Source organism: Drosophila elegans, unplaced genomic scaffold (assembly GCF_018152505.1).
Source record: "Drosophila elegans isolate 14027-0461.03 unplaced genomic scaffold, ASM1815250v1 contig_814, whole genome shotgun sequence".
In the NCBI taxonomy this organism is placed as follows: Eukaryota; Metazoa; Arthropoda; class Insecta; order Diptera; family Drosophilidae; genus Drosophila; species Drosophila elegans.
In genome coordinates this window covers 15,193,990-15,211,416 of record NW_024546167.1, presented here as the reverse complement: position 1 = coordinate 15,211,416, position 17,427 = coordinate 15,193,990, and the positions used below count along the sequence as shown (strand labels likewise).

The window sequence follows — 17,427 nt, the reverse complement described above, 5'->3', positions numbered from 1 at the left end:
TCAATCCCGAAATGTACATAATTAAATTTTCAAATCCGAATTTAGAATTAGATTATTAGTTTGTTTCTCCAAGTGGACAACATACAAGTCGACAGCCAGACGGACTAGGCAAGCAGACACGTGTTCGTTTGCTGGCCGAGCTCTGATGGATACGGATGCTTCCGGCGGAGGAGTACGGGTGTTCGGGGGTGTACGGGTATGGGTACGGGCATGGGCATACGGGGATACGGGTATTTCGCATCGCTTCGCAGCAACAGTAGAGTTGTATGTGCCGGGCGGGTTTTGCATATGAGCTTTGTGCGTTTGTGTTGCTCGATATATACAAATAAACATAAGCAGCCAGCAGGCGAGCAGAAACGATTAGCAGGCCGAAAGACCAGAGGAGCGTGTGTGTGGTGTGCAATGCTCCGATGATGTTGTTGTTGCTGCTGCGACGGCATTGTGTAGTTGTGGGGCGGACTAGGGGTGGGGAGGAGCGGTTAATGTTACCCCATGAAAGCTAAAACGGTAACGGGCGACGTTCTCACAAATTCGTAGGTATGTAACGTACACATGTTTACATACCCGTCTATCTACATTCACCAACGAGTGTGTGTTGTGTGTGTGTAATGAGCAATAGCAGGGGCAGCGCGAAAGCCAAAACCAGAAATGGAAAGAAACTGAAATGTAATAGGTGACGCCGAGGAGAGTATTCAAATATGTAAAGCTACACCGAAAATAATGAAATATAATTACAAATATAACCAAATCTTGTAAGCATAGCTGCAAGGTTGGTATTTTAGACTACAGCGCTGATGTTCGAAGTCCAATTTCGCGAAATTCATATCCTAACTGTGTATTATATATTTATCAAGTACTGATTTCGCAGGGAAAAAAGGTTTTAAGCCTCAAACTATTAAAATAAAATTAAAAGCAACAGAAGATAAAATAAATACATTTTGTTGTATCAAGTTAGTATAAGAAATTAATTAATTCTATTTTTCTCCGTGTATAAACATCTGAGTATGTACGACATGTGTATCTGTATGTAGGCAGTGCGACCTGTTCGCATGCCAATCAGCATGTGTGTTGTTGTATGCCGGCGGTGATGACGTAGCACAGCTCATGGAAATTGCTCGCCGGCACGCCATCGTTTCGCAGCCAGCGTCGCTGTAAGCGGCATTGCAACAACACCGACCTCAGAGGAGCAACAACTTTATTTGTTGTGATTATCGGCTGGTGGCGTTCAGCGTATCGCCGACAGACGCTGTCTGAAAAATTGGGACATGTCTCGCACAGAAACGGTCGGAAAAGGTGGCCACATCATCGAAACCATGTTCACAGTTTCAAAAAAAATTTAATTGAAGCACCGTTATTCAAAAAATGTATTAAGTAGTAATAATAGTAATTAATTAAACATTCTAGCTGATACAACTTTATACATATTTTGGTAAAACTATTTTTAAAAATAAAAATGTAGCCTAATTGTTCTACTCTTTTTGGCTTAAAGAAAATTGTTAAAATGTAATAAAATTAAGAGTTGTTTTGTATTGTATAATAAATTATTTTAGTTGAAACTAATAAAGGCCAAAGTTTTAGGTTAAAACATTTTTATTCGAACTATTTATTTTCAAAAATTAAAAAATTTAATGCTGAATTTTCTAGGACATGATTTCAAACTTTGCTCGCTCAGCGCAGAGAGGCGTTCTGCTCCATTTGGGAAAATTACGGCAGTCATAAGGCACTTTCCATGATCGAGCACAATCACTGCTCGACGGCCATTAATACCATTCAGTCTAGAAGTGACTTCAGAATTTTCCACTGATCAACAATGACGACAGAAAATCGAGGCATCATCGAAAACAAATAGCGGCTATTAAAAAGAAAGACAGATAGAAGGAGCAATGGAGAGGGAGAGTGTTACTCCGCAATCGGTGCGTGAATGATGGGCGATAACTCGACGACTAAGCCGATGATAGTGACAGTAATGATGAATATTACAGGGGCTGCTCAAATGCACTGCCCGGTGCACTCGAACCGATTATCTTCTGGTACTATCAGCCAAATGCACTCGAGCTGATCTTGTGACTTTGCTGACGACAGAATCGAAAGGGGGCCAACATCGTTATACTACACTTAAATCATTATTGCATATTTAATTCAGATGAGCTCGCATTTTTCTGCTTGCGACTAGTTTTATTACGGTTCCCACCAGTCAAATGAGATTAATGGAAAATTTTTCAGGGTATTTTTGAAGCAACAGAACATCAATCTTCAACAACTAATAAAGAAATAAATCAAATACATATTTAAAAATACCAAAACAAAAACATTTTGATGAGAAAATGGTATATCTTTATAACATGGTAACTTTTTATTTAAAATAAACATTTTTGTATTGATTTGATTAAAAAGTACACTAATTTTATTTTGTGCTTAGTTTCTATAAAAACTTTTCTCTAACAGATCAGTAATTAGTGGGTATCTCACAGTCGTGGCTTGATTGCGATTCCACTTGCTTTTGCGATGATTTCGTCACCATGCCATTGGACTTGGATTAGTTTTCGTATCAGTTTCGTGCTAATGCGGGTACTTATAGAAAACAGTTTTAAATACCGGTTACCGTTGTAATTGCTACTTATGTGGCTGACCAGTCGGTTCCGATGGAGGGGAAACGGCAAAGGCAAAGGCAGAGGCAACGTCAAAGATATAGAACCAGAATCGAGAGAGGGGACTGGGTTCCGAGTACAGCTGATGATGATATGTTTGTATAGAAATGAGTTTGAATGAGTTGCAGGGGGACGTACCTACATATGTATATGTACCTACTTGTACTGGTTCATATATATGTACCCATGTCGGTCGTCCGCTTGTTTGTCAATATGTACACATGTTATTTGATTTTCGTTTCGCTTTTTATGTCTGCGATGTGCTGTAGCTGTTGTTGCTGTTGTTTTTGTTGTTGTTGCTGGTGGTACATGAATATAAATGCTGTTTATCTGTACCGCCCCCTTTTTGCCCCCGTCCACAAGCCCCCCCTTCTAGTTTGTGTGTGTGTGTGTGTGTATGGGTATTGTATGTGCACGAATGTGTTTCCTTATTGTTGTGTGTACTTGTTTGTTTGCTGCTAGTTGTTATTGTTGCTCGTGCTGCTGCTTTGCTCGCATGAACTTTTTGCTTTGGCTCGGCTCTTTCACGCCTGCTAATCACTGCTGTGCGCCGGGTGGTTTCGCTATATCTATATGTACACAAACAAATCTACAAAAGTCCCAGACATGCGCCACCACCACCCATTTGCCCACTCCAATCGCCAGCCCATCGCCCCTCTGCCACGCCCACTGCCCGCACATTAGGTCACTCGATGTGCGTGTAAATATGTACAGAGCATATTGTTACACATGCCAGGCCGATCGGATGAATGGTCGAGGGTTTGCATATCGATATAGTCTACGAGCAGAGCCGAAGATATGGCAAATCACTTTCAATGCGTCCAATCGAGTATGTGTATCTGTAGCTGTATCAATGGATGTAACGATTTGGAGTCAAATGGTTGACCGAATCTATGTGCCACTCTATTTAGGCTGGACCATGTTCGCCTAATATGCCCTAGATTAAGGGAATTAACAACGCTTCAGTTTATTTTTAAAATATTAAGGAAAGCCCTTGACTTTCGTAGCAAACAATCATAATGATGTGTTACCATAGGTATGCAGTCTTAAAATTTTTCCGTGAAAGTATTTGGCAAAAACAACAATGATATTTTGGCATTTAAAAATATTTCCAAGCAGCTTTTTAAAAATTAAATAAATTCCTTTTTTACCTACTTAAAAAAATGAGGCTGTTCAATTATTTTTGGTAATTTCTGATATTAACAGAGTACAATATAAATTAATATCCTTGATTACCAAATAATCATCAACATAAACTATATAACAGTCAATGAAAATCTTTACGTCCTTCTTTCTGAACCACCCGATTCGAATATAATGTTTTCTCAATGTCCATTTTATTGTTAGCTTTATTGCTAGTTTGTATTTAAGGTGGGATTTTCCTTTTTACATGCCTATGCGGCCATGTTTGCACTAAAACCCGTACATACGATTACATCTGCTATTGCGCCCCTTCAAACCCCTGCCCGCATATACATATATTCGGATTTTTATTCTTTCCTGGCATTAGTCGATATAAATGCCATGTACCGTTACACATGCCGCACTCACACTCAAAAATACATATATATTTATATAGTTGCGAGTAGAATAGGAAAAAAACAAGCGAGAAAAACAGAATATTGCAACTATTTGTGTTGTAGTTTTGATGCAATAAAGCCCCCGGCCACACCCCGCCATCCCCTCGCAAAGCCCACTGACAATGGGTGCACTTGTTACCCATTCATGAGCTGCTGTTCATTGGTAAATAATTTCATAATAATGTTGTTGTTGCGAGCATAACAAAAGATAAGCTGAGAATTGCAACTATTACATTTGAGTTAATAATATTTTCGTTTTATCGCCTGCCCCAAAGTCACCACATATGGTGCATGAGTTTCAATGTATGCGAATGGCATACGCCCGTTTGACACTTAGCAATAAAATAAATTAAACAATAAATTATAAATTTGTACAAAAAATGACTGTTCGTTGAGCAGGCGCCCAGAAGTGTGAAACCAATGAAAACTCGACTGCGATTTGTTATTTTCAGCTGGCCTGTGTGAAAGTTTTTTCTCTACCTCTCTATGTGACGAAATGCGTGTGTGTCGGATGTGTGTGTGTGTATGATGTGTGTGTGGCATATGTCTAATGGGCCCGACTGACCGACCAAATGGGAAGTCCGGGCTCTTGAGGGGGAATATCGGCCGTAAAACCATGTTTCCCACACAGCTGCAGTACCTGGTCACGGGCGTATGGGTCTTTTTCCACATATGTGAGGACGCCCTGCACGGGGTTACCCAATTATGTACTGCCGCTACCTGAACTACTGAACTACTTGAAACTCAGCCCTGCCCTCCGCTTGTCGAAGGTCAGTTTTTTATGGGATCTACACTGCGTTGAGTAGCAGAACAAATCCCATATATTATTCCAGTTCCATTAAGCAAAAATGAAATTAAATGAAAGTAAAAAAATTGTGACCCGCATTGTTGACCCTTTAAATACATTCATATTAGCTTCTGTTGTTCTCTCATTAATAATTACTAGGTTTAGTTTTTTTTACAACATTCAGGAATCCTTTTATTTAAATTCCCTAATTGCTAAAACACTGCTACATTGATTAGAACCGAAATGTTTTTTATTGACATCGTTCACCCCAGTATATTTAATAAATATATTTACATTTTATAATATATAATACTCTATCTTTAAGAGACTTTTGTACTCATGGAACTCATTCACTTATTTTTCGTAAGGTTATGACATTCTGAGTCCTGCTTCCATGACAAACACGACTGAATTTTGTAGCGCGAGCCAGCTGATAATAATAATCGGCATCAGTCTTAAAGGTTTGTTGCTACAGAGAGCAACATACTAAGACTATGTGTCGTTATCAGTCAAAGACCGATCCCACTCCAAATTCTTCGCACGCGTCTAAAGGTCAGACAATGTATTTCAAATGGCAGACAAGAACTCTTGGCTAATCGTTGCTTGAGGTTCAAGTGATTGCCAAAGCCGGTAGCCTATTTATTGCTTAAAGGCACTGTGGTTCAAGTATACTAAATACTATACATTTTTATTCAATTTCAAAAGTCTTTTAATTTAAGATTAACATTCAAAAGCTCAACCAAATAGTATATGTTCTTATTAAATTTCGAAAATCATTTAATTAAAACCCAGTATTTAATCTACCAAAATGACTTCCAAAACTAAAAAGATGTGTTTTGTAAAAAGAAAAAAGTACAATTTTTAATGTTGTTCTATATGGTTTGTTATATAACTTTATTATTAGCGTTACATAATTGTTTAGCGTACTTATAATCTAGAATAACAGAGTAAAATGGAGTTATGTGTTATGGAGTTATGTATCAAAAGGTTCGTCAACCGAGTCTGTAAATGCAGATTTCACTTAATTTCTTGAAATCCCAATGCGGGCAGAGCTGGTAAAACCACAGTGATCGCCTGGGAAGTACGCCTTCTCTGGCTGATGTGCAAGTCCGGCCTTATCAGCATCTGGTGGCGAGGGCATAAATACCCGTGTCCAGAACCTGACCGCGTTTATTCGTTGGGCTCGCCTTCAGCATGAACGACCTCAAGTCAGCCACGAGCTATACGAGCACCTCCCTTCACGAGGCTGTCAAACTGCGCCTGGACGAGCCGGGATCCTTTTCGAAGTCAGTCCTGCCGCAGACGATTCCCCAGTTCTTCAAGGAGGCATGTGAGAAGTATGCCGATCTGCCCGCCTTGGTGTGGGAAACGCCAGGATCGGGAGTCGATGGTTGGACCACTCTAAAATATGGCGAATACCAGCAGCGAGTGGAGCAGGCCGCTTTGATGCTGCTGAGCGTAGGAGTCGAGGAGCGCAGTTCGGTGGGTATCCTGGCCTTCAATTGTCCTGAATGGTTCTTTACTGAGTTTGGAGCTCTACAAGCTGGAGCCGTAGTTGCTGGCATTTATCCAAGCAACTCGGCGGAGGCAGTTTATCATGTCTTGGCCACCGGCGAGTCCTCCGTTTGTGTGGTGGACGATGCCCAGCAGATGGCCAAATTGAGGGCAATTAAGGAACGTTTGCCCCTGCTCAAAGCTGTGATCCAGCTGCACGGACCCTTTGAGGCCTTCGTCGATCAGGAACCCGGCTTCTTCAGCTGGCAGAACCTGCAGGAGCGCACCTTCTCCAGCGAACTCAGAGAGGAACTGGTGGCCCGGGAATCCCGGATTCGTGCCAACGAGTGTGCCATGCTGATCTTCACCTCTGGCACAGTGGGTATGCCCAAGGCGGTAATGCTGTCCCACGACAACATCATTTTTGACGCCAAATCCGCGGCGATTGGCCTGAAGGATGTGCAAGTCGGCAAGGAGAGCTTCGTGAGCTACCTGCCGCTGAGTCATGTGGCTGCCCAAATTTTCGATGTCTTTCTGGCTCCAGTTCATGCCGGATGTGTTACCTTTGCGGACAAGGACGCGCTCAAGGGCACGCTGATCAAAACCTTTCGCAAGGCCAGGCCAACGAAAATGTTCGGAGTTCCACGCGTTTTCGAGAAACTTCAAGAACGTCTGGTGGCCGCAGAGGCCAAGGCGAAACCCTATTCCAGACTCCTTCTAGCTCGGGCTAGAGCGGCTGTGGCCGAACACCAGATAACACTGATGGCGGGGTAAGTCGAGCTAATCTACAAATACTAAGCATCTAATAATGTGATTTATTATCACTTAACAAATTTGTTTTGCTCATGACCTATCTAAGAGACTTTTTAGAAAGCTTAGACTTTATTAAAGACTTAAATACACAGCCAATAAAAAATACAAACCCACATTTAAACGCAGATTTTAATAAAATTAAGCCATTAAACCTTCAAATTTTTGTCTTTTCAAAATCAGATTTCTGTGATTCAAGTTATGGCCTTAGAAGTACTGGGTTAGGTAACTTATTATTAATTATTTAATACAAATTCCATAAATTTAGAATTCATAATCAAAAGAAAAAAATAAGGAAAAGTAATTATCTGATAATTTTCGCTGTTACTGAACCATTTCATTATAATATTATTAATATATAAATTCCCTATATCAGAAAATCCCCATCCATTTATGGAAGTACCAAGTACTGGCTAGCTTCTCGCATCATAAAGCCCATTCGTGAGATGATAGGACTGGACAATTGTCGTGTTTTTCTGACCGGTGGAGCTCCCACCTCGGATGAGATGAAGCAGTTCTTCCTTGGTTTGGACATTCCACTGGGCGAGTGCTATGGAATGTCGGAAAGCGGTGGTGCCATCACCCTGAATGTGGAAATCAGCAATTTATACAGTGCCGGGCAGGCATGCGAGGGATTGACACTGAAGATCCACGAGCCCGACTGCAATGGCCAGGGGGAGATCTTGATGCGGGGTCGCAGCATTTTCATGGGCTATCTGGGATTGCCGGAAAAGACCGAGGAGTCGATCAATGAGGACGGCTGGCTGCACTCCGGCGACTTGGGCTACTTCGATGCCAAGGGAAATCTGGTGATCTCCGGTCGACTCAAGGAGCTGATCATCACCGCCGGCGGGGAGAACATTCCCCCGGTGCACATCGAGGAGCTGATCAAGAAGGAGCTGCCCTGCGTGAGCAATGTGCTACTCATCGGCGATCATCGTAAGTATCTGTCGGTGTTGCTGTCCCTGAAGACGAAGTCCGATGGCAAGACGGGGGTTCCCCTGGACGCACTGCGCGAGGAGACGATCGAGTGGCTACGCGATCTGGACATCCATGAGACCCGTCTCTCCGATCTCCTGTCCATTCCCGCCGATCTGCAGCTACCCAACGACACTGCCGCAGTGGCAGCTGCCCTGGAAATCAGCGCTGAGCCCAAGCTCCTGGAAGCCATCGAGGAGGGCATCAAGCGGGCCAACAAACATGCCATCTCGAATGCCCAAAAAGTGCAGAAGTTCGCCCTCATTCCCCACGAGTTTTCACTGGCCACCGGAGAACTGGGTCCCACGCTCAAAATCAGGCGAAATATTGTCCACGCCAAATACTCGACAGTCATAGAGCGTCTGTACAAGTAATACAGTTTAACAATGCATTTTTTAGCTTAGGTCTAGATTTTATTACTCAAAGTTTACAATGTAATCGATTCTTATATTAAATATATTTTAAGACATAATAAACTCAATATATTTGTTTATTAAAGCTGTGCAATCAATATATTTTTAGATTGGGCTACGATCTTTCCAGTTCATTTCTGACGGGCTGCCATTGAACTTTGCTGACGTACTGAAATAAACAAGGGGGTTATTGATAATCACTTTAATTAATAGGTGATTGACTTTGATTATACATAGAATAAAAACAAAACTGAAAATCATATTAAATTAAAATGGAAATGCCCTAAAGATGCCACTCTTGGCTGAAACTATTTTACATTAAAAGGTATTGGTAAGCTACTGACTAATAAAATAAGATTGTTTTATCGTCTTCGTTTTTCAATAGGTTACAAATTTAGATGCCTTCAAAAGGTAATCAAGATATTAATGTTCACAACAAACCACATTATTAAGCTCCTTTTTCCCAAGTTTACGTTTCTCATTGCGATCAACAAACCGTCGCAACCAACGAAGTCCTGCAAAGGCAATTGCAATGGCCGCCAGCATCCAGATGATCACCGATCGCGAGTCGAATCGATCTGTAGGTATTTTGGGCCAGGTGAGAGGAGGTGGCGACGGATTGGAATCATCATAGGTTTGCTAGTCCCAAAAAAAAGTATTTTAAAATAATCAAACAAGTCATTTAAAGTTTGATTTTCACTTACGCCACACTCGCAATTGTCTGTTTTTTGTAGGGGAACTGCACTCACATCCAGCAAAATAATAGAGCGATTACTTTCTCCCTCAGAGCAGTCCACTCCGTCAATATTGGTTATATTTTCACTCCAATCATTAATCACACTCCAAGGACGTGCGAAATTCACGGAGTTTGGCAGCTTACGCACCAAATTCGCAACCAACCATGCGCAGTTCCAATTATTATCCGCCAGATTTAGGTAACGAAATCGAAGAAGACTGCTCAGATTGACCGAACTAAGGCGATTTGAGCTGAGGTCCACGTAAAGTGATAGACTGTTGAGGGACGGAGACAGTCTGTGCAGAAATTTAGCATCATCCAGTGCGTTTCCGTTCAATTTCATATATCTCAAGTGATTTTGCTTGTGGAAAATCTGAGGGGATAACTTTACAATTTGGTTGTTAGCAAGAATAATCTCCTCCAGTTGGGTGTTGGCATGAAATAAGGTCTCGGGTAGTGTGGTCAGTCGATTTAAGCTGACATCAATTTGCAGAAGGGCGACCAGAGACTCCAGACTTTCCGTTTCCATTTCGTCTACATAGTTATGGCTTATGTTCAGGCGCTGTATTTAAAAAGTTAAGTGCATAAAGTCCAAGTATGGCCGTTAATTACTAGATAAAATACATTTCTACCTAAATATTTTTACATATGTGTATGAACTATTTGCAAAGATCACATCGCCAATAAAAAAAGTTAGTTTAATGATCTTAACTTACTTAAGCTTAAGTTATCTTTTTTATCAGTATTACAGAGCTAGCAAATCTATGGAAAAATTCACAAGAGGTACCTTATCAGAAGGAGAGGTATTTGAAAACTCACCTCCAATGAGTCCAAGCCCGATAAAGTCTCTTTACTCAGTTTAGTTAAGTTATTGAAACTCAAATCCAGGTTCTGAAGCTCAAAGTTTTTGGAGAGCCCAAGTGGCTCAAGTTTTTGCACAAGATTATTCGATAGATTTAGGTGAACCAGTCGAGCCAGTCCGCGCTGACTGAGAAATTGAAGACTGCTCAATAGATTTTGATCCAATCGTAGGCTTCGAAGATGGGTATTACCCTCGAAGGACTCCATTTCTATGCTGTCTATTCGATTATGCTGAAGTGATAAACTTGAGAGGCGATGGAGTCCCCGAAAGAAGCTGCCATCCAAGTGTTGCAGTTGATTTCCATTCAGATGTAGATGCTTTAAATGGGATAATCCATAAAAGGAATCCTCCTCGATTTGGTTGATTTGGTTATTTTGCAAGTCCAGTTGCTGCAGCTGGGGATATAGTCCGAAGATCTTGGACCTCAGCTTGCTTAATCTATTGTGACTAAGGTCGAGGATGGACAGAGCACCCAAGGGTTCACTGGACCAGGATCTCAGAACACTCAGATTATTGTGGCCGAGGGAGAGTGATTGTAGCCTAATCAGGCCATTAAGCGCAAAGTCATCCAAATTACTTAGTCCACTATGTTGCAGCTCCAGTTGGAGCAGATGGTCAAAGCGCACGAAGAAGGCATTTTCCAGGTGCGGCAGAGTGCAGTTGCTCAAGGTGAGTGAAGTCAGAAGCTCCGTGTTCCGTATCAAGGTCACCTCGGTAATATTGCAGTTGCTCAACGACAGGCAACTCACCCTGAAGCTGAAGCTAAGGATCAGCAGTAGGAGACTCACTGGAAGTGGGTACATCGCGTGGCACAATTCGGCGGAGACTAAGCCCACGGATCTGGGCCTCTGTAAAGTGAGCCCCTATCTTATTGCAGCAGATCGTGGAGCCAGCCGACAACCCGTCAAGATAGCTAATCAACTGGTCGGCGTTTGCCAAGGGAAAACATTTGCCCTCATTTCAGTCAACGTTGGAAAAAGCTCGGCTACTGTTTCAAGAACTCGCAAAATGCATCAGCTAGATATACGGCTAAACAGGTTGGGGCCTTACCTTTTTAAAATTCTATCTTAGGAGACTTACACGAGTTATTGTCACACAAGTAAGGCAATGAATATTATATTTAAAATTAACATACATTTTAATGCACATTGAATATTTACAAGGCTGTAAAATTATGCATAACACAAAAAATTAAAATATTTAAATGGAATTCAAAGAATATAATTAGTTGCCAATGCAAAGCTACATAAATTGCACCTATGTATATTTCAATTAAAATATACAAGGGCACAGTTGAAATCTCTTCGCTTCCTCTCTGTTTTTATCTCTGCGGGACCATTTTGGCTTGTTTTGTTTGTTTTTCACCTGCATATCAACATTTACTTTATCCTATTTGCTGATTTTGACGGGCTCACGAGATTGTATATGAATGCAGGTGTGGCATGGGAGGTAGAATTGGTTGTGTGATGTGTGTGAAAGCAGTCCTGGAGAAGGGAATAACCACAGCTGAAAAGCCGCAACAAGCTCTGCAGTCCACTGGATTGTTCAGACACAGATATTGAACAAAACCAGAACCTCCCCAAATAAAACGATTATGACCATACAAACCCGCCTGTTGCCACATTGTTGCGATGTTTATTAATTCAAACGTTGAGTCTGTGCCAGAATATGTGGCTGTCCTTGTTGCTTTATTTGGCTTGCAAATTGAAATTGAAACGGGGATGCATCCTCGGCAGCGATTTTAAAAGGCTTAACAACTGAACGAAAATGCAATCCCGAAACAATTTCAATGTCATCACAATATGATTGCATTGCGGTTGAACTGAAAAACCAAGAAAGTTGGCCTTTGAACATAAAGAAATTTATTGGGTTGAGGTACAATAATAGTACAATAAAAAGCTCAGAACTAAAAATAGCAAAAAAGAAAAAATACCAATATAAAATCCAAATAAACAAATTCAATACAAATCAGTTTAATCAGCAATTTGGCTTTATTTATTACAATCGAATAAGTAGGTGATTTATAAACCAACATAAAATATGTTGTTAATGCTATCTATTTTAAAATATTTAGAAAAGTATTCTGAGAGTTGTCTTTAGAGCAATTTATATATTTATTCTTTCTGTCACTAACCTAGCGATGCAAAATAATCTTATACTTAATGCCTAGTCACGAAGCATACTTTTAGGCAGCCAAAAATATCATACTCAAATATTACTTATCTACCGCTAGTCTATAACTTTTTCTATCATTTTCTTAAACGTTTTCTTCTTTTAGCAGAACCAATTGATTTCTATTTCCCAGCCTAAATGCCGTCTTAAATTTTACTACCACAAAAACTTTGAGCGGCGGACGAACTTTGACTTCAATGTTCCCGCATATACAAAGTCGGTCCTTGCGCTAAAATGACAAATTTAATATGTACTCCTTGTCTGCCGCTTGTTTGTTTGCCTTCTCGGCGCTTTAGCTGCATTTTCCTTTTTGGCCAATGCAATAAAAAAGGAGAAGAAATTACCAAAAGACTTGGCCAAATGCCAGCTAGAGCAGGCAGAATGCAGAAGGCAGAAGGCAGAGGACGGCCAACACATTTGCCAGAAGCAATGCAGATGGTCGGGAGCTCAGTAAAAGTGGGGGAACGAGGAGTTATCTGCACACTCGCCAAACTGTTTTTATTTGCCAGCAAGTCTGGCATTCAAGCTCTATTGCAGAGGCCCTCCATTTCGGAGTGTGTATATATGGGTATTAAAATATTTTCTTACATATTTCAGCTGCCAAAATTATTTCAATTTAGTTCCGCAAAATAAATTTGCTTCCGGTTTTGTCTGCTCTACCATCGCTTCTTTCGTTTTCATACGATGAACATGAAAGTGCCATATTATTTACTTATTCGAATGATATTTATGACAAATTAAGTCTGTGGAAAGGATCCAACTTAAGTCAGTTGGCATCAAATATTTAAGCCAGCATAAGGCAACCGTAAAAGCGATTATTTGTATGCATTTTGAAACCGATTTGCATAATAACTTTTAGCTTATTTTCTCTTAATTTCCTTTTCTTTGATGGATAGTTATTGGCAGAACTATATGTCTGGTAAGGAACTAATTCATACTAAAAATAGTTCAAATAAAAACTTTTATAATTAACAACTGTTATCATTATACTTATTTTTAATTGGTGGCCTGGGAATATTTGGTATCTTCACAAATTAAAGCGATACCTTGAACACTTCTTGAGTGCAACGAAGTATTTATTCGTGCCTAACCTTTCAAAGTCCTTGTTAAATTTTTAATTGCTTTGCCAAACTTACTGCACATTAATTTCCCTTGAAATCAGACGATTTAAAATCTCCCTTTTCTCTTTTCTATTAACATTTTAAAAAGCGCATTGTACTTTTTTAACGTACACTGAGTTTTTCTTTGCCAAACGCCCACACAGGACTCATCCCGAATGCATATCCCCAACCGAACTCCAACTTCCTCTGTGTTGTTACCCATGGCTCATTGTAATTGCAATTCTGAAGGTTGGCCAAGTCCGCACAACGGGTAGCAAAATTTTAACTTAGTTCTTCTCCTTTTCACATTTAATAGAATTTTTGCTTTATTTACTAGTACAACAAGTGCAGCGTGGCACAATCATTTTTCAGGCCCCCCAAAGTGCTTTCTAGAAATATATTTAATTAAATTAAAATAACTTTAATATGCTTATAATTATTTGAGTAACTCTAAAATACATTTTCCCTTGCACATTAATTTAAGTCTGACTTAGTTTTCTTGTTGAGCAAAAGTAAGCACAAAGAAAGTATTTAAGTTTTCATTGCCGGAAACACAAGACCGCATTTAGGTTGTGTTTCCATTCTGGGCTTACAGTCACAACAATTTCAGCTGGCAGTGTGTATATGTCAGTGTTTATTTATTTGGTGTGCAGTTAAAATTTTGGCATGCCTACAATGAACGGGGAAACAAACCCGAACCGGAACACGTATGCGGATACGGATAAGGACAGGGACACGGACCTGAAATCGCCCGAAAACTGACTGACTTTCAAGCCACATTCACATGTTTTTCGTGCCGCTGGCCAGTGGCTCTTGCTTTTCCGGGCCCATGCTTTTTCGTATTTAATTTCAGTTTAGCTCCCCGGAATCGAGTCCTAGTTCCTATTCCAATCCCGGTCCCGGTTCCAGGCCTGTAAAAACATTCCATTTGTGGTCGCCCGACCAGGCAGTCCTTCAATTTGTTTTTGTTTCACGATTCCCTGTTTTTGTTTGCTCTGCTGCACAACTCTCGTAATTTCAGTGCATTTTTTAGTGGGCGGACACTGGGGGGAATTTCCCGGGGCGTAGGCGGTGTTGTTTTAATTGCTGCTGACAACGAAACTTTCAACAAATCAGAGTCCTGTGTCCAACGGCAAACTGCTAAAAAAGGAGTTGCAAAATGGATGATGGCAAAATGATTGAATAATCGACGTAATTTTCTGGGGATTTGCGGTGGTAGTCGGACATAAACCAAAATAAAATGAATCTGAATTGAGTGAAAAGTTTTGCATGAAATTTTAATTCAGAATTCAGTTCAGAAAATAGGAATAACTAACCCGAGGGTTGTGTGAATACGAAAGGAATTATACAAAATCCGGACTTAATTCGAAGTTCATGTTAAATTTAATGGTAATGCCTTTTCTTTGCAAGATTTTAAACTAAAATGATTTTTTATTACGGATTTCTTAAAAGATTTATTAAGATTAGTATTTTTTTTGGTTTGGTACTCTTATGAATTAAAAATTTTATAAAAGAGAGAAGATTGCATAATTTTTTTAAAAATATTTATTTGAATCTCCGTCAGTACTTGGAGCATTTTATAGTTTAGATTAAGCCATTAAGCGCCAGACAGTTGGGAATATGAGCTGGGTCCTGCTCTGCAATTGCAGATGGATGGCGATGCAAATTTGTTGACATTCGTGTGCAAAAGGCGAATTGAGTGATATCTCAGCTTACTCGGCGGCAACAGCCGTAATAAAGCCGCCTTTCCGCCCACTCCACGCCTTTCTCGCGTCAAAATGGCTGACTGCACACACATTTCCGGAGGAGAACGCCGTGTTGCATGCCAATAAATCATAACGTTTCGCCTGTAGACTGCAAGCTGCATATATATATATATATATATACGTATAGTCGGATAGTCGGATAGCCGAATAGCGAAAAATGCGGGCGCCAGTAATGGCCATTGGAGAGGAGGTTGGCTTCCAGAGCGGTAATGGTGCAATCGGCCATGTTATTATTGTTGCTGTTCTTATTATTATTGTTCGCCATCGGCACGATTGAGTTCGTTTCGTTTGGCCCTTACGTTGTTGCCATATAACTGGCTGCTCCTGCTGGCCAAGTTGACTTGTCATAAAAATTGAAATTGTTATCAACTCGTTCGTGCGTCCGACATTCAAGGATTATTGCATTAAAGCAACCAGAATGAAGCAGACGGACTACAAACAGAGCGGAGAGCCAGGACAATGGAAATATCGCTTTCAGAACTGCAGCCATAAATACCCTTATAGAATTATTGATCCTTGGTAGCTTTTAATTTAGTAGATCATACCGAGTTTAAGATGAATTATTAAGCAGCCCTGACGTTTAAAAAATACCTATAATGTTTTCCTAACTTATCATGGCGCATTTTATTGCTTAATTAATTTTAAAAATCAGCACATATAAATTACTTTAGTTGTTTAGACCACAATGTCTTATATTTTGGTATTATTTTTGAATAATTAAACAGCATTGCCATTGCCTAACAAAGCCAAAATTATTTACCTAATTATAACTGTCCATTTTGGTGTTTAAATATATATAATATTAAGTGCACATCAATTAGTTTAGTGAGCATTTTAAATTTCCTATAAATTGGTATAATTCTATTTACTAAACAAAGCAGACTAAATAATAAATCTTTTCAATTTAGATTTAATTTTACACCACTTGAAACATAAATTAATTTGGCAGGCCCAATTGAGTTTATTGTTTTATACAAATTTATATTTATGAGCTGAAATCAATAAAGCAATGGCAATACCCGTTGAAAAAGTATAATTTGAGGGATGGACGGGCACTGAAGAGCTTAATGGAATATTCGCGTACAGGTGCCACGCCTTGAATGTTGCTGCAGTTGGTTAAACTTCCGGCTGCTTCATACGGATTAAAATGCCGTTAAAGTATTTGTCCCCGTTCGGTAGACTGTCTCAGTTTTTACCTCGGCTGATAAGCCGATATCAATACAGCGCACTAAATTGCGAAGGCAACTGCAGCGCCAATAAATTTCGTTCTTTCACATTTCATTTATCATGTTTGACTCGGTTGGAAATGAATAATGTGCAGCGAGCATCGATATGAAATGCCAAATGAGCACTGAACATCAAGGGCCAATGCAATTACGTCAGTTGGGTTGTTTAATTCCCTGAGTAATATGTTTAAGGGAATATGGGAATGACGAAGGTATGGAAATTTAAAGTCTCATGACATACAATTAAAGATTAATTAATTTAGCACATTTTCATTTTCCATTTTCCTTCTATTGAAAGACTTCATAATCTATTACATTGCACAGTTTAAATTAAATTCTTTAATCAACTCGAAGCGTTAAGCAAACAAGTTAAATTCCTCAATTATTGGCTGAACTATTTTTAAGCTCCGATGTCCTCGACACAGTTTTCGGCTAAAATCCGAGAGCCAAAATCTGAGAGAGAAATTCTGCCATGGCGACAATTCATTTGACAGTCACGAAATCAATTGGAAAAGTGAATAAATAGAAAGTGGGAAACGAAATCAAGCTGCATAAATTATCGAAAAATCAGATCAGCAAATTGGAACAATTGAGTGTCACGGCAAATTCCCAGGAACTGTCAATTTGGCCGAGCCTCAAATGGAGTTCCTGTGTGGCCTTGTGTAAGTGCTTCCCCAATGAAATTTCCGTCCTTTGCTTTCCATTTTTTTTTCGCTATTTTGGCACTTTCTTTTCGCTACAAATGCAGTTGCCTGCTTTCACCGGCTGCACTCGGTGCGAAATGGTGTTTTGCAAATGGCTCGTGAAATCAGACAGATGCCAGATGCCTTACTTTTTAAATAAAAGCCTTGCCAG

At 40.0% G+C, this 17,427-nt stretch overlaps 2 protein-coding genes across 2 annotated transcripts; one reads left to right on the top strand and one right to left on the bottom strand.

Annotated features, from left to right (window-relative positions):
- Positions 1–6,173: 6,173 nt before the first annotated feature.
- Positions 6,174–8,790, top strand: LOC108149487 (long-chain-fatty-acid--CoA ligase heimdall). The gene is made up of 2 exons (XM_017277107.2): positions 6,174–7,279; positions 7,696–8,790. Exons 1-2 carry the CDS (start codon positions 6,210–6,212, stop codon positions 8,669–8,671), a joined length of 2,046 nt encoding a protein of 681 aa, XP_017132596.1. The 5' UTR covers positions 6,174–6,209; the 3' UTR covers positions 8,672–8,790.
- LOC108149489 (insulin-like growth factor-binding protein complex acid labile subunit) lies at positions 8,689–11,138 on the bottom strand. The gene is made up of 4 exons (XM_017277108.2): positions 10,266–11,138; positions 9,415–10,008; positions 9,152–9,349; positions 8,689–8,879 (listed from the first exon to the last, which is right to left on the bottom strand). The coding sequence occupies exons 1-4, from the start codon at positions 11,109–11,111 to the stop codon at positions 8,826–8,828; spliced, it is 1,692 nt and encodes a 563-aa protein (XP_017132597.1). The 5' UTR covers positions 11,112–11,138; the 3' UTR covers positions 8,689–8,825.
- Positions 11,139–17,427: the final 6,289 nt, after the last annotated feature.

What these genes read in the sequence shown, in the direction of transcription:
- LOC108149487 (XM_017277107.2), top strand. Translation starts at nt 6,210, where the DNA reads ATGAACGACCTCAAGTCAGCCACGAGCTATACGAGCACCTCCCTTCAC. An exon ending in CAGATAACACTGATGGCGGG is followed by an intron (nt 7,280 to 7,695) that starts GTAAGTCGAGCT and finishes TCCCTATATCAG; the next exon opens with AAAATCCCCATCCATTTATG.
- LOC108149489 (XM_017277108.2), bottom strand. Translation starts at nt 11,111, where the DNA reads ATGTACCCACTTCCAGTGAGTCTCCTACTGCTGATCCTTAGCTTCAGC. An exon ending in CGGGCTTGGACTCATTGGAG is followed by an intron (nt 10,009 to 10,265) that starts GTGAGTTTTCAA and finishes TTTTAAATACAG; the next exon opens with CGCCTGAACATAAGCCATAA. An exon ending in CAGACAATTGCGAGTGTGGC is followed by an intron (nt 9,350 to 9,414) that starts GTAAGTGAAAAT and finishes TTTTGGGACTAG; the next exon opens with CAAACCTATGATGATTCCAA.